This window comes from Rattus norvegicus, chromosome 1, assembly GCF_036323735.1.
Source record: "Rattus norvegicus strain BN/NHsdMcwi chromosome 1, GRCr8, whole genome shotgun sequence".
Classification (NCBI taxonomy): domain Eukaryota; kingdom Metazoa; phylum Chordata; class Mammalia; order Rodentia; family Muridae; genus Rattus; species Rattus norvegicus.
The window spans coordinates 147,325,197-147,339,011 of NC_086019.1; the positions used below are offsets into that span (position 1 = coordinate 147,325,197).

The 13,815-nt window shown below is 45.7% G+C and overlaps 1 protein-coding gene across 3 annotated transcripts in view; it reads right to left on the reverse strand.

Annotated features, from left to right (window-relative positions):
* The window catches only part of Cemip (cell migration inducing hyaluronidase 1), a 155,501-nt gene that overhangs the window by 9,145 nt on the left and 132,541 nt on the right, over positions 1–13,815 (reverse strand). For all 3 annotated transcript variants that reach the window (XM_063262728.1, XM_063262727.1, NM_001427855.1), the window contains 8 exons: positions 12,904–12,939; positions 12,670–12,825; positions 10,247–10,427; positions 8,828–9,043; positions 5,977–6,188; positions 4,558–4,743; positions 1,341–1,545; positions 1,080–1,166 (listed from right to left, as the gene is read on the reverse strand). In XM_063262728.1, coding sequence (XP_063118798.1) covers positions 1,080–1,166; positions 1,341–1,545; positions 4,558–4,743; positions 5,977–6,188; positions 8,828–9,043; positions 10,247–10,427; positions 12,670–12,825; positions 12,904–12,939 — 1,279 coding nt within the window. The remainder of the gene's footprint in view (positions 1–1,079; positions 1,167–1,340; positions 1,546–4,557; positions 4,744–5,976; positions 6,189–8,827; positions 9,044–10,246; positions 10,428–12,669; positions 12,826–12,903; positions 12,940–13,815) is intronic.

A 13,815-nucleotide genomic window follows, 5' to 3' on the forward strand; every position in this document is an offset into this window, starting at 1 on the left:
AAAGGAGGGAGGGCCTCATGAAGATGGGACAGAGATGTCAGTGATGTAACTCTAATCCAAAGGCCCGTTAGGGCCACCTGAAATTAGAAGAAGCTTTCTGATTTCCAAAACTGAAAAGACAATAATTTTTGTTTTAACCCACCCAGCTTGGGGCAATTTAGCACAATACCACCTGTTACAGTTTAATCTGACATGCCCCACTGGCTCATGTTTTGAATGCTTTCTCCCTACCTGGTATTGATGTTTCAGGAGTGTGGGGAACCTTTAGGAAGTAAACTCTAGCTGGAGGAAGTTGTTTACTATCAGTCAGTGCTTGAAAAGTTATTCCTGGCCCCTACTTCCTGCCTTTTTCATTTCTTTCTGGTCCTCCATGAGATCAATAGCCTCTGCCATGTGTGCAGGTGCAGTGTGGTGGTTTGAGTGAGAATGGCCCCATAGGCTCATATATTCGAATGATTGGGTTCCCAGTTGGTGGAATGGATTGGGAAGGATTAGGGGGTGTGGCCTAGTTAGAGGAGGTGTGTCACTAGGGAAAGGCTTTGAGGTTTCAAAAGAGTCTGCCATTCTCATTGTCTCTCTGTGCCTCCTACTTGTAGATCAAGACGAAAGCTCTCAGCTGCTCCTACCACCATACCTTTTCTCTGCCATCATGAACTCAAGCCATCTGAAATTGTAAGCTCCACATTGAACACTTCCATTTATAAGTTTCTTTGGTTATGGTGTTTTTATAATTAGAATAAGTTGTGGCTTGAACTTATTACTCCCAGTTACTCTCAGTAGTGTGGTCAGTTCTCTGAGATAATTTCCCCATCTGGGAATCAGTGTGATAATAGTCACACTGTGTGATAAATGTCACAGCACTAGAAAAGCAACTATGACATCAGGCCTCTGTGAACTGGCCTTTTCTGTCATACTTCCTCACTACAATGGACCAAAGCCCCCTGAAACCATGAGGAAAATAAATCTTTCCTCCCATCAGTCATCATTTATCATGTACTGTGATCACAGTGAGGCCACTGCAGCTAATACATCTGCTCCACACCAGTTAGCAGCCTTGCACCTACAAAATCTTTGCTTACTTCAATATAAGCGAAGTCATTCCGAAGGTGAAAGAAATGTTGCCTGGAACTTTCCATCTTCACTTCCAGGAAGTGGTCTTTTGTCTTCTGAAAAACAAATACAGAACAGTTGTGAACTGTGAGGTCTGAGTGCTTTCTCTCCTCATGTGCTCTGTGCCTTGACCCAGAACGGAGTCATGGAGGTGAGTAGGTATCCAGAGATGAACTCAGCTGGCTCTGAGCCTCTTAGAGGTAAAGGGCCCAGTTACCATGGCTACTTACCAGCTGAGCCCCGAACAGCTTCCTGGGCATTGGCACATCCACTACGGCCCTCTCAGTGAACCTGGGGTAAGCAGTAGCTGTGCAGTCGCTGATGCCTGCATTCCTTGGGAGCAGAGCTTTGATCTTGATTCTCTCACAGCCCTTCATGGAGCAGAAAGCAAATTTCTCCCTTTCATTCTGGGCTTTTAGCTTCAAGAAGAGCAACCTGTACACAGAAGGAATCTGGGTATTCTTATGGGGGCAATTATAACCTCCTCCGCACTCAAATCAGACATGATGGTTCCTACCTGTCACCCGGACCAAGTTCAAGGTCAGATTGCTTTACATATTAAGTTCAAGGCCAAGCAGGACTACCTATCGAGACTTTGTCTCAAGCAAACAAATGAGCAAACAAATAGCAAATAGCCTGGTCACTGAGGTTACATCCCAAGGGCCTTAAATCATGGAACTGTGTCTGTCAGAGAATCATATGCAGCTGGAAGAATACATACATACATACATACATACATACATACATACATACATACGTGTGTGTATCTAGATAGATAGATGGATAGATATTGAAGAAGGAGATAAAAATTCTGGCAAATATTTCCTGAGTACCAATTACATGTCATACAATTGGAGGCTGACATATCATCTCATTTAATTGTCAACCTGCCCACAGTGTACTATTATCACACTGATTCCCAGATGGGGAAACTATCTCAGAGAACTGACTCCACCACCGGGAGTAACAGAGCTGGGAGTTTCCCCATCCCACCATGGATCCTAACTCTACTTTTGTTCAAGCCATAACTTATTCCAATTATAACTGCTGGGAAGGAACCTGGCCTGTGTTCCAGGGAGACAGATTATGTAGCTGCCACAGTTCTAACTTGGCATCTACTATTGTTGTTCTTTCATCTAAGAGAAATGCTCTCAAGCTGAGTCCTGTCTGTAAAACCTAAAGATAAGATCCTGATTGTCTCCACACTCTTCTTTAGGGGAGCCAACTTTCAATGAACCCACTTGGCTTTGGGCCAGGGTGCCAGAGCCTACTGTACCCACTTCTGACCACTGTAGGGGCTCACACTGGATTTTAAATAGGTTATTTATTGGTTATAGGAGGGCAAGAGGATGCACTCTCTTGTGAGCTGGAATGAAGGAAATGGCACGTCTTATTTACTGGTTGGCACTTGAGTTGTAAAGCCAAGTGAGAAATGGCTACTATGATCTTTTGTATCATGGCTGTCCCAAGGAATTAAGAGAAGAAGGCAGCTCAAGGGAGGAGCCTGATACCAGAAGTTTAGTGTACACATGAACTCATGTGTGTGTGAGGATGTGAGGGAATAAACATCACATGAGGTAGACATGAGCTGCTTCAAGGCACTCCAAAGCAAGACCCTTTGTTCTGCTGGGTGTGATAGCGCACACCTTTAATCTCAGTACCTGGAGGAAGGCAAAGGCTGATGGATCTCTGAGTGTTTGGAGACAGCCTGGTCTAGATAGTAAGTTTTAGGTCAGCCAGTGCTATATAGTAAGATCCTATTTCAAAAACCCAAAAACCAAGCACACAAACACAAAATACCCCTTTTCTTGGCATTAAGTGATCCCTGACTAAAATGGAAACTGTCAGATATAGGAGTCCCCAGCTCAAGGATAAGAACAGAGCCAGTGCCATCCATATGCTCTGCATGGTGGGAAAGGTTCAGAGGTGACATCTCCTTTGAGTGTTGCCCATGGGTACATCACACTGGGGCTCCCTTCCTTATAAGAATCAATGCTAAGGACCCAGAGGCAGAAGTTGGCATGGTCCCTTAGCTCCTATACTGGTCTTAACAGTGTTAAGATTTCCTTGATGCCAGGTCAGAGCAAGGGGAGTCTGAGAGATCATCCATCCTATACTTCTGCACAAACCACAGCTCTGACCTTGACCTACAACCTATGATATCCCAGTGAGCTGAACTGAACGCTGAGGCCCTGGGACAGGGAAGAATCTAGGGCCATACTCCATTATGCCATATTTTGCTGATACTCCCTTGGGTAGCAACTGATAAACCCAGTTGCACAGAATATAGCTAGAGCCAAGCTGGGCTCATTCACCACCTTGGAATTCCCTCCTCTCAGCCAGCCCATATTCATTTTACCCCTAATTATGGCAAGTTGATTACTCTTTTAAAAGAGAGCATCTACTTTGTTTTTTACTCATAAAAAAAAAGCAAAATGCCCATTAAATAATCTTTTACCTTACTCCTTAGAAGACTTTTGTGGCCATCTCTATCCTTCTAGGGCATTAGGGCATACTGGACTTCCTCAGCAATTAATCTGGGTTTTGTGTGTGTGTGTGTGTGTGTGTGTGTGTGTGTGTGTGTGTGTGTGTGTGTGTGTGTGTGTGTGTACAGATACATATGTATATGTATGATTGTGAAAACCACATGTCATCTCTTGGTGTCAATCTCAGGAGCTGGCCATACTAAATTTTAAGAAAGGAACTTTCATTTTTACCTGGACTTTTCAAATTAAACTAGGTTGGCTGTGAGTGCAGAAATCTACATGTTTCCATTCCACTCCACCTCTAGTTCTGGGATTACAATGTCATGTCACTGCACCTATTTTTTTTTCAGTAAGTTCTAGGGGACTGAACTCAGGTCCTCATGTTTGCATAGCAAGTGCTTGACTGACTGAACCATCTCGGCCACAGATTTATTTTTAGGGGAAATGATCACTAGTTTCCTAATGTCTTTATGCAGACACTTTGCTTCCACTGTGTTTCCATTGACCAGGACCCAGTTAGCAGAAGTGGAAGGGCTTGGGGTATAGATAGTTCTAGGTTCAGATCCAGCTGGGGTAGGTTTGTGCTATGACCCCAGAGCAATTCACTCCTTCTCTCTCAGGGTCTTCTTTTCCTATCGTTAAATTAGAATATTGTTTGTTCCGTTTGGGTTGGGGGATGGATAACATAACATGTTTGTTTATTTGTTTTTGTTTATTGCCTTTACTTTTTTCTGAAAATTTCCCTATGATTCACTTGCAGACTTAATAGAGACATTATTTCCCTCCCAAAGTCTTGATGTCTTTAAGTGGTTGAGAGCATGGTTCATGTTAGCATCAAAGTGCTTAAGGAAGCATTCTGTATTCATTAGCATAAACTACACTGTAGTTCTTAGGGTTACGGGGAGACTCAAGATACGTAATGAAGGAGCCTCATTTCTACAGACCATAGTAGCCTCCTTACCCAGAATCCTCATCCCAGTAGTAGTGGCTCCTGCCAGGATAGCTCTGCTCAACTTTGTCCATCTGCAGAGTCCTCACGAAGGTCCCAGTCTTGGACGTTTGCTTTAGCAGGCGATTGTGAACATCTGAAAGGATGGAAAAGGTGGTGCCTCTTGGGTAGCAGAGCCCCACTCGGATCCAGTCACCCCTAAAAAGGAAAGTGGGGTTAGTACTGGGCAAGGACCTTTGAGCACACCACAGGAATAGGGCCAAAGAATTCTTAGTGAGAAGTTTTGAAAGAATAATCACTAAGATACAAAGTGTTCAGGGAGAAAAGGATGGATAGTGGTTATCAGTGACTGAGCAGAGCCATTGGGATGGGTGACCTGTGAGCAGTCAAGGGATGAGCTAGAGGTGTTCTGTGTGGGTTTTGGCTGGGAAAATGGTATTCTTTTGAATGGGCTATGATTAAAGAGCATAAGCAACTGAGGGCTAGGGTTAGCTCTAAAAGAGGATGATTGGAGGGCCCTTCCCCCTATTTTCTGCAATGGTCTGTCTCAGGAGTACAGCAATGAGAACACAGTGCATGTAGGAAATGTTTGAATGTGAAAACACACAGTTGACCTGATGTGCTTAACCCAACTTCTTCCTCTCTGCTGTGGTTTATATTGGTGGACTTGACAGATCCTTAGACCACCTAGGAAAGGGTACAATCCCCTGGTCTCGGCTTTGAGCAATTATCTAGACTCAGTTAGTCTCTCGGCATGCCTGTGAGGAATTTTCTTGATTAGCTTAAATGTGGATGATATCATTCTATTAGCTAGGGTCCTGGACCAAATAAAACGAAGCAGTCAACTCCCTCTGCTTCCTGACTGGGAATAGAATGTGACCAGCTGACTCAAGCTCCTGACCACGTGATGTCCTCACCATGACAGACTTTACCTTAAACTCTGACCCAAAATAAATCCTTCCTTCCTTAAGTCGCTTCTGTTAGGATATCTCACCACAGTAACAAAAAGGTAAGATACCCTCATAAAGCTTTGCTCCCTTCTCTATAAATAACATCAGCAATGCCTTTTCCATTTACTGAGCACGTGGTAATACCAGGAGCTGGGTGATCATATCATTAGCTCACTACACAGTCTTTGTTCACTTGGCAAGTGATAATCACCCCAGGCCTCCAGGAGGTTAGCTGTTCTGTACAAAGGTGGGTCCTGTATGCAGCTTCTGCCTGTGCCCTTGGATTCTTAACTCTGGGTAATGAGAACCTATCTGGGTACCTCTTACAGGGGTTAAAGGGATCAGCCTGAGCAATTATCTAGACTACATTATCAAGAACAGTAAACCCAGGATTTTTCAATGAGGCGTTCTCACTATCCCTGCCTGAGCTTTAGCCAGCACCACTGTCCTGGGTAGTGCTTTCCTGTCTGCTCTCACACACTTGTTGAAGTTGATGAGCCAGATGGCAAGCTCAGCAGGGGCCGTCTGGTCCCAGTGGATGGTATAGCCCTTCTGCAGGGTGATGACAGGCTGATACTGCTGGTAGTGGGTGCTCCTGGTGAGGGCCCCCTCCAGGTAGAGGGGATGGCTGGGGAAGTCGTTCTTGATGATCTTCATGCGCAGATTGCTGCTTTTGTAGGCCTGGATGTACATCTTTAAAAACACAAAAAAAGGAAACGAACAAGGAGGCTGTTAGAAGGGATTGTTCTAGAGGGTCTGGCAAGCATCTGATCTCAGAGAGGGCACTTTCAGAGGGACCGTCTCTTGGCAGAGCCTGAATGAAAGGAAGACCAAATAAGGGGCTGGCAGACACAGCCCAAGTAGCACTGTGCAGCTTAGCTGACATGTTCTGTGATTTCCAGAAAACGATCTCTGCGGAAGGAGTGACCACTGCAACTGCTAGGAGTTGACTGCTAGGCACATGGTGAACTGTGGAAAATGGAAGCATGTGTGGAAGGAGAAGAACAAGGGAGAAAAGACTCTGTCTTTCCTTCCTTTCCTTTCCTTTCCTTTCCTTTCTCCCTTCCTTCCTTCTTTCCTTTTTTTTCCTCCTTTATTTCTTCCCTCATCACCCCTCCCTCTCTTCCTTTTTTCCCCCTTTTCCATACTGGGCAATAAATACAGGGCATTAACTAGTGCATATGCTGGGTGAGCACCCCAGCACTGAGCTGTATCCCCCAGCCTCCTTTTACTCTTTGAGTCAAGGATGGTCTCATTAAGTTGCTTGCCCAAGCTGGTCTTAAAATCCACTCTGTAGCTCTGGCAGCCCATGAGCCTGCAGCCCTCCTGCCTCCTCCTCTCCAGCAGTTGAGATGTCAGGGCCTGTAGTACCAGGCCCCTAGGAGGAGTGTATTCAAACTCTACTTCAGATACAGCTAGGCCTTCACTCTGAGAGTTTATCTGTGAATGTTGTCCCATTCGCTCTCTACCTCAGCCCCTGGGCCAGGTGGATAATGCTAGAGGTGTGGGTGCTCCCTGATGGTTTGTCACCCTTCAGTTATCTAGGCATGATTCCCACCCACGATCTCTCCTCTCCTCCTCTTCTGTAGACCATCATTTCCACTGCCGTCTTGGCCCTTGCCCCGTCCACACATATGGCAGAAGCCTGGCCCTGGATCATTGTCCTTCACCAGTGCTTCTAGAGCTCTCAGCTGAGGTGGAGAAAATCCCCTAGCCTAGGAGAGAGTCTCAATCTCCACAGGGTTTTCCACACAGATAGGCAGTCTGTCTGCATGCCTCTCGTCAACATTTCCCACGTCCTGCAGCAGCTCCTTCAGCCGTTTATCGCTCTCTGCAGGCCGTTCGTCCTTCTCAGGCCCACTCCTGGATTCTCAGCTCATGACCTCACCTTCTAGTTTAGAAAGAAACTGCCTCAACTTCCTGTCCCTGGGCCCCTCCTTTTGCTAAAGCCAACCCTTCCCCCATCTACAGTCTGTGCCTACCTTGCCCCTGTCCTCTTAGCATGGCACCACCTCTAGTCCTTCACCAAATCTCCATTTAGCTATTCTCTTAACACTCCACTTTCTGAGGTCCGCTATGATGATAAGGATGCTCACCATGGTCACGAAGACACCTTCACTCACAAACTTCCTTCTTCTCCGTCCCACCTCGCTCATTGTGCTTCTTCCTAATTGGGCAGTTTTCTCTGGCCTCTTTCTATCTATTCACTCACTCCCTCATCACTGCCCATTCATCCAAGTAAAGGCAGTAACTGCCACAGGGTCATGGCAATAATTGCAGGTTGTTACACTCCAGACATTGTATAGCACTGTTTCATGTGTTAGTCATGGGTCACATGTGCACACTGAGTCCTGGACATGAAGAGAGTGTGGCCCAGGAACCAGTTCTAAAATGCTGTTTTAATTCATTTAAATCACAAAATGCAGATGCAAATCACAAAAGCAATTGCTCAATAAATTTCAAAACAGAAGCAGTGAAAAAATGTCTTCCTATTAAAACATAATTTGATTATTTTGGTAGGTCTCTGTGTTACTTTGAGGAGCACTAACATTTCTACAGGAATGGGCTAGTGGGCCACAGAGATGGCGCAGCAGTTAAGAGCGCTTGCTCCTCTTGCAGAGGACCTGAGCTCAGATCTCAGCACTTACATAGTGGTTCGCAACCATCCCTAATGCCAGTTCCAGGGGAACGCAGAACTTCTTCTGATCTCTGTGGGCATCTACATGCATGGAGAGCATATATAGACATGCAGGCAAAACACTCATACATATAAAATAAATACTTAAAAAAAGAAGTGGACTAGAAATATAAAATATATATGGAAGCTTAAAGTCTGAACAGAAAAAAACTGATGAATAATTTCCATATTAATTACATGTTGAAAGGATAATATTTTGAATATGTGTAAAATATTATTGAATTAATTTCTCTCCTTTTAACCTTTTAACATAACCACTAGGAAAGCTATGGCTTGCATTATATTTCTATTCCTAAAAAAGGACAGGAGGAAGGGTTTTATTTGTATCAACTGAAACAGTTCCTAAAATATCATCATAGAAGTCTGGTTTTTAGCTAAGTTGATCTTGAGGCTCCAATTTTGTAAACTGGAGATCAACAGTTAGTAAGTCCTGGGACCGGACGTGAAGGACCCCAGTATAGTGTTGACTGTGAAAATCCTGTGGTATGGGAGTAAGGGGCAGAAAAAGGAAGGAAGGAACAGTTTGCATCGTTCTTAGCCCAACAGAGAACTAACTGGACACAACAGGCGTTCCAAGTCCTTGTCACGTGACTGGGTGAGTGAGCTAGCAAGTGGCTTAGGGTGGCATCCCCACCTGTGCATAGCGCCCGCTGCAGATGGCCCCTCTCCAGTCTGGGACGTTGATGCAGTCTGGGTGTCGAACCAGCCAATTGTCGTCCTTAGTGAGATAGGAGCCAGGGTACTCCGACACAGAGCCGTCCAGATCATGGAACACAGATGTCTTGTCCCCATCCATGTCCAGCTGGTTGAACCAGGGCCCGGGCTCTCCGAAGAACACTCTGGAAGTAATCTGAACAGAGCCCAGGAAAATAAGGCTGAGCCAGAAGGTGAACGGAAACTGCAGCCGTCATCAGGCCAGGGCAAAGTTTCCAATTTCCGCTGACATTACAAAGCCGTCAGACAGAGGCTGCCCTTGGGCTCTAGAGGAAACCGCATGGCTGACCATCTCATGGGACCCGAAAAACAGTCAGAGTGTCACTGTGCCTTAACTCCAAAAACTAGTGTACAATTTTGGCTCTGCTCACTGTTTTGGCTGTTGTAGTTTGCTTTAGAGGCTGGTCTGGTAGAGGAGGGGCTTAGGATTGATTGAACTTGAAGCCTCTGAAGAATGAGCTGGGAGGGTTGGGGGTGGGGAGGTGTCTGTATGAGAAAGTGTGTACAGTGTGTAGGGGGTACCTGTGTGTGAGTGTGTAGATGAGCTTTTTTGTGTGGGGGGTTAAGGAGGACAGTCTTATAGTGAAAGCCATTGGATATCTCTGTCACTGACCTCCTACAGGCCCTCAGGGGTCTGAGAGAAGAAATTATGTAACTTAAGTTTTGTATCCTCTCAGCCGCCCTATCTGTGACTGAGCAGACAGGCAAAGGCAGTGACCGGAAGGAGGAGGAGTAACTGAGGAGGGGGAGGGCAAGGAAGAGAGAAGTGAGAGGAGGGAATGGTTTGGGAGACCACAAGGTATAGATACTGTTTCTCTATATAGGCTATATATGTTGTTTGCTGTAGATAGTGAGGAGTAGCAGTTCTCACAGGCAGCCTTGGACTGCTCTCCTGACCCTTAGCTCCCTCCACCTTCTCCATCTACATCCAGGAAGGCCCTGTTTACATCTACATTAAACAATGTCTTTAGAAGACTCCCCTTGGGCACTGCTAGAGTTTTGAGACAATCTGTTTCAACTCAAGTAGCCTGGTCACATCATCCAGTGTGTCAAGGGTCTGGAGGAAGAGCTTCAGAAACCTGAGTTCATCTCCAGGCTCTTACTGAGGTACAGATGAAAGGCCAGTGGGCATCACCCAGACTTGACCTCTTGCTGTGACCTGAGCTTGTACTTTTCCAGTTTGGGCAGAGAGTAAACTGGGACATGGTCCAGTCTACTTGGAGGAAGCTATTCCACCCTTGTGGTGGTGGCAACAGCTCAATCTCCAAGCCGTGGGGGACAAGTGAGTCATCACTCAAAGCCTGGCTGTGCCAGGAGCCTGTCCTGGCACCATACTCACCGGGACATCCTCAAAGGCAATGTTGGTCACATTGTTGTGAGGACAGCTTTGCCAGGCATTGTTTAGGCGGAAGGCCAAGGCACTAGTGTGTCTGCCCTCGAGGGCTGCAAACTTTCGGAAGGTGCAGTTCTGGATGTTGATGGGGCCATCGTAGAACTGAATTCCTCTAATTGGAAAATTCCTGTGGAGTTAAGGGAATCAGGTGTCATCTGAGTGCCATGTTGTTTGCTTCTTTGGAGGTGAATGATAAGAAAATTTTCTGAGTAAAGCCGCTTCTCATCCCCACCTCCAGAAACTCCTTCCACTGAAAATCATTAAGTCAATTAATTCACTGAGAAGACATGTATGGACACAGTGTCAATGGAAGAATTATTAATGGGTAAATGTCTGTATAGATGGATGGTAGGGATGCATTGACTGGATAAAGTTTGGTAGACGAATAGATGGTGGATAAATGGGTGGGTGGATTAGGTTGGATGGATGGGTAGATGGATGCTGGCTGATAGGCAGGTGAATGAATGGATGAATAGATGGAGAATTTGTAGGTAGATGGATGGTGGATGAATAGATAGTGGGCAGCTGGATGAGCAGATCAATGGTATGATAGTCAATTAGTCGGCTGAATGAATGGTAAGTTGGTAGATAAATAGCCGTCTATCAAGCAGTTGGCTTAGAGACCTCTGTTTAAGCAGTTTCTCTACTCTTCCCATCAATGTGTCCAGTCACTGGGAAAATACTGTAAATACTTCTAGAGACTGCCAATATTCTGTCCCTTGGGAGGGGAGCACTGTTAGTCACTATCGCCCTACTTTTAGTTGCTATGACAATTTAATCAGATTAAGAGCCAGATGTGTTTCCTCTGTAAGCCTACCCACTGGCAATGTGCTGGGTTTGGGAAATAGGAACAGAAATACAGAGAATAGGCAGTGATAGAAAAGAATTACAGTGCAACTTTTTAAGCATTGCCAGAGGCAAAGGCAGCTTCTGCTGGAAAAGCAAGACCTCAGACTGACACACAGGGCCTCTGAGAAGGTCTGATGCTGGCAAGCAGCAGTAAGGAAGTGGGAAGAGGTGGAAGCTGGGAGACATGGAGGGACCAGGGAAGAATCAGTGACATAGAGCAGGGAGGAGGGGCTTAGAGCTACCTCTCCCATTTACTTGAAACTCTTGAGCAGGGTATGTGAAAGGAAGGCCCATTGGGTGAATGTTTGTTTATACCCATGTCTCTGCTTCTGGCTTGGTCCCTTCCCTTCTCTTCCATAGGGAACATAGGGAAACAAGGGAATAAAGATAGAAAAGGAAGCACCTGAGGGTTTTGTCCCAAGCTGTCCCCAGTCTTCTATTCAGGCTCCCAGATATTGCATATGGCTCCCAAGAAGTTTCTACTCAGCCCCAAACCCCTTTGTGTTTCCATATTTTTATATTAGCAAGCAAGATGCCATCGCCTTGGGTCCTGGTTCTCATGGGGTGCATCCATGCATTTTTTCAGTTAAGGTGTTCAGGCAGCACATTTTTGCTAGTTCTACATAAACCATATGCTTAAGATCCTATCTACCTCAATTAAAATTGCACAGTCCTTCCTAGGTCTCTTCTCTCAAAGGCACTGCGAGAAACCTGTCTGAGTCTGTCAGGCTACTATAGATACCTCTGGAAGTCACTGGAATATCTTGTCCCTGGAGGTTGGTAAAAAAAATTCTAGAAATTCAGACTTGAGTCACCTATAAATAAAAGGGTCTTCCATATCTCTTAAAATGGAAGCAAGGGAAAAAAATGGAAGCAAGGGCTTCTTGGTAGATTGGTCAAGAGGACCAGGTGAATGCCTGTGTTTGCCTCTAGGGCATAATTTGGAAGACCCATTGCACCCAGGTTGAAGGTTTCAGTCTATATGTTTCTGTCCTGATTATAGCAGCAAAAACTGTTATTTTCATAAAAAGAAGACTAAACTAATTCTAGGGCCTCAGTGGAACAAACATAGCCTCTTGCATGCATGGCGGCCTTGAGATGTGACCACCTAGGGATGCTCTGTCTCTTGGTATAAGTCTAATCTGTGCAAGACAAGGCTGGAGGTTTGATTATCTCTGCTCATCCTAACTGCCTCTTTGGCATAATCAGAAGTGAAAGATTTCAAGTGAGTTGCTAAGGGGATTTAGAATCCCTCCTTCTAGACACCATGTTCCCCTGGACAGCTGATGGTTGTATGCTCTTTGGAATCTAGTCTACAGTATGTTTTTGACATTTCTCTCCTCATTCCAGATTTCATCCTCATTGTGCCTCAACTATTATACATTGTAGGTTGATAGAGAGCAGAACAATTCAGAGTCAACAAATAGTCACCCATTAACTTCTTTCTTTCCATGGCTATGACTCAACACCCTCCCCCCCCCCACACACACAAAGGGCATTTCCCTCCATTGCAAACCTACTGGCCAATAGGGAGGGTCCTTCCACTGTGGTCCAAGCCACCTGGGCCCCAGATCCTGTTGTCCATCATTTCTGTGCCCACATTGCCACTTTCACCAACAAACAAGCTGTTCTTTATCTCCTGCTTCGAGCCATCATCATATGGGAAGGTTCCACCACTGCAGAGAGATGTTCAAAATGAGATGTCCAAATATAAACTCCCACAAAAGACCAGTCACAACAGCAGTCACTCTTACCTGGCCAGGGTCAGACCGATGCCATTATCAGCAAACCTAGGGACAAGAGCAGATAGTCAGCCCATGTTCTTACTCCATAGTCAATGAGGTTGCAGAAGGAAGGACTCTCCTTTGTCACTAGTCTACTTGGACATTGAGGTTGGAGTTTTGTGAGGGAATCATAATTTTCCACTTTACACAGCAAATGGGTATTCTTGTTCCTACTCACAGATTTGGTATTCCTTGGAGTGGTGGGTAAAGAGCTAGAAGATATTGGCATGGGTCCACAATGACTCAGCACGTGAGGACACAGAGCTTTAGCTACAGGAGGACAGGGTCTCACAGGCCTCTCTAGCAGAGGGTCTGTGGGGTCGATCAGAAGAAATGGCAGGAGGTGGGTGATGGGGTGGCTGTGTTTTCTCACCCCAAGGCCAGCACTACTAAAGGTAGGTTATATAGGGACTATTCTTAGCCATAGTAAGTAACTCAAATAGCCTCGTGAAGGAGCAGGACCTTAGGTCTGTGGTGCCTTCATTTCCTTTGTCCCTCCTCTTCCTTCCTGTCCAGTACACCCCAAGAGGCTCATCTCCTCCAGGCGCCATTTTCATGCACCTCCTGCACTGCTTAAGTCTCTAGTGGCTTCACATCTCCTCTGAGCCCAAGCCCAGGTCTTGCTCTGGCACAGAAGCCCCAAGTCATCCCTGTTCCCTTCTATTTCAGTCACACTAGGCTAATCCTGGTTTCCACAAGCTCTCCTGTTCCCAGCACACTTCACTTGAGCTCTCTTTCAGCATCCTGTGTTCCCTCTTCAAAGATCTATCTAGCCAAACCAATCGATCAAATCTCATCTAGAGTACCAAGCTCTCCTGCTCTCTTTTAATCCTTGTCCCAGCTTTCCTCATCTCTGGTATCACCTGGCATTTTGCTGTGGTC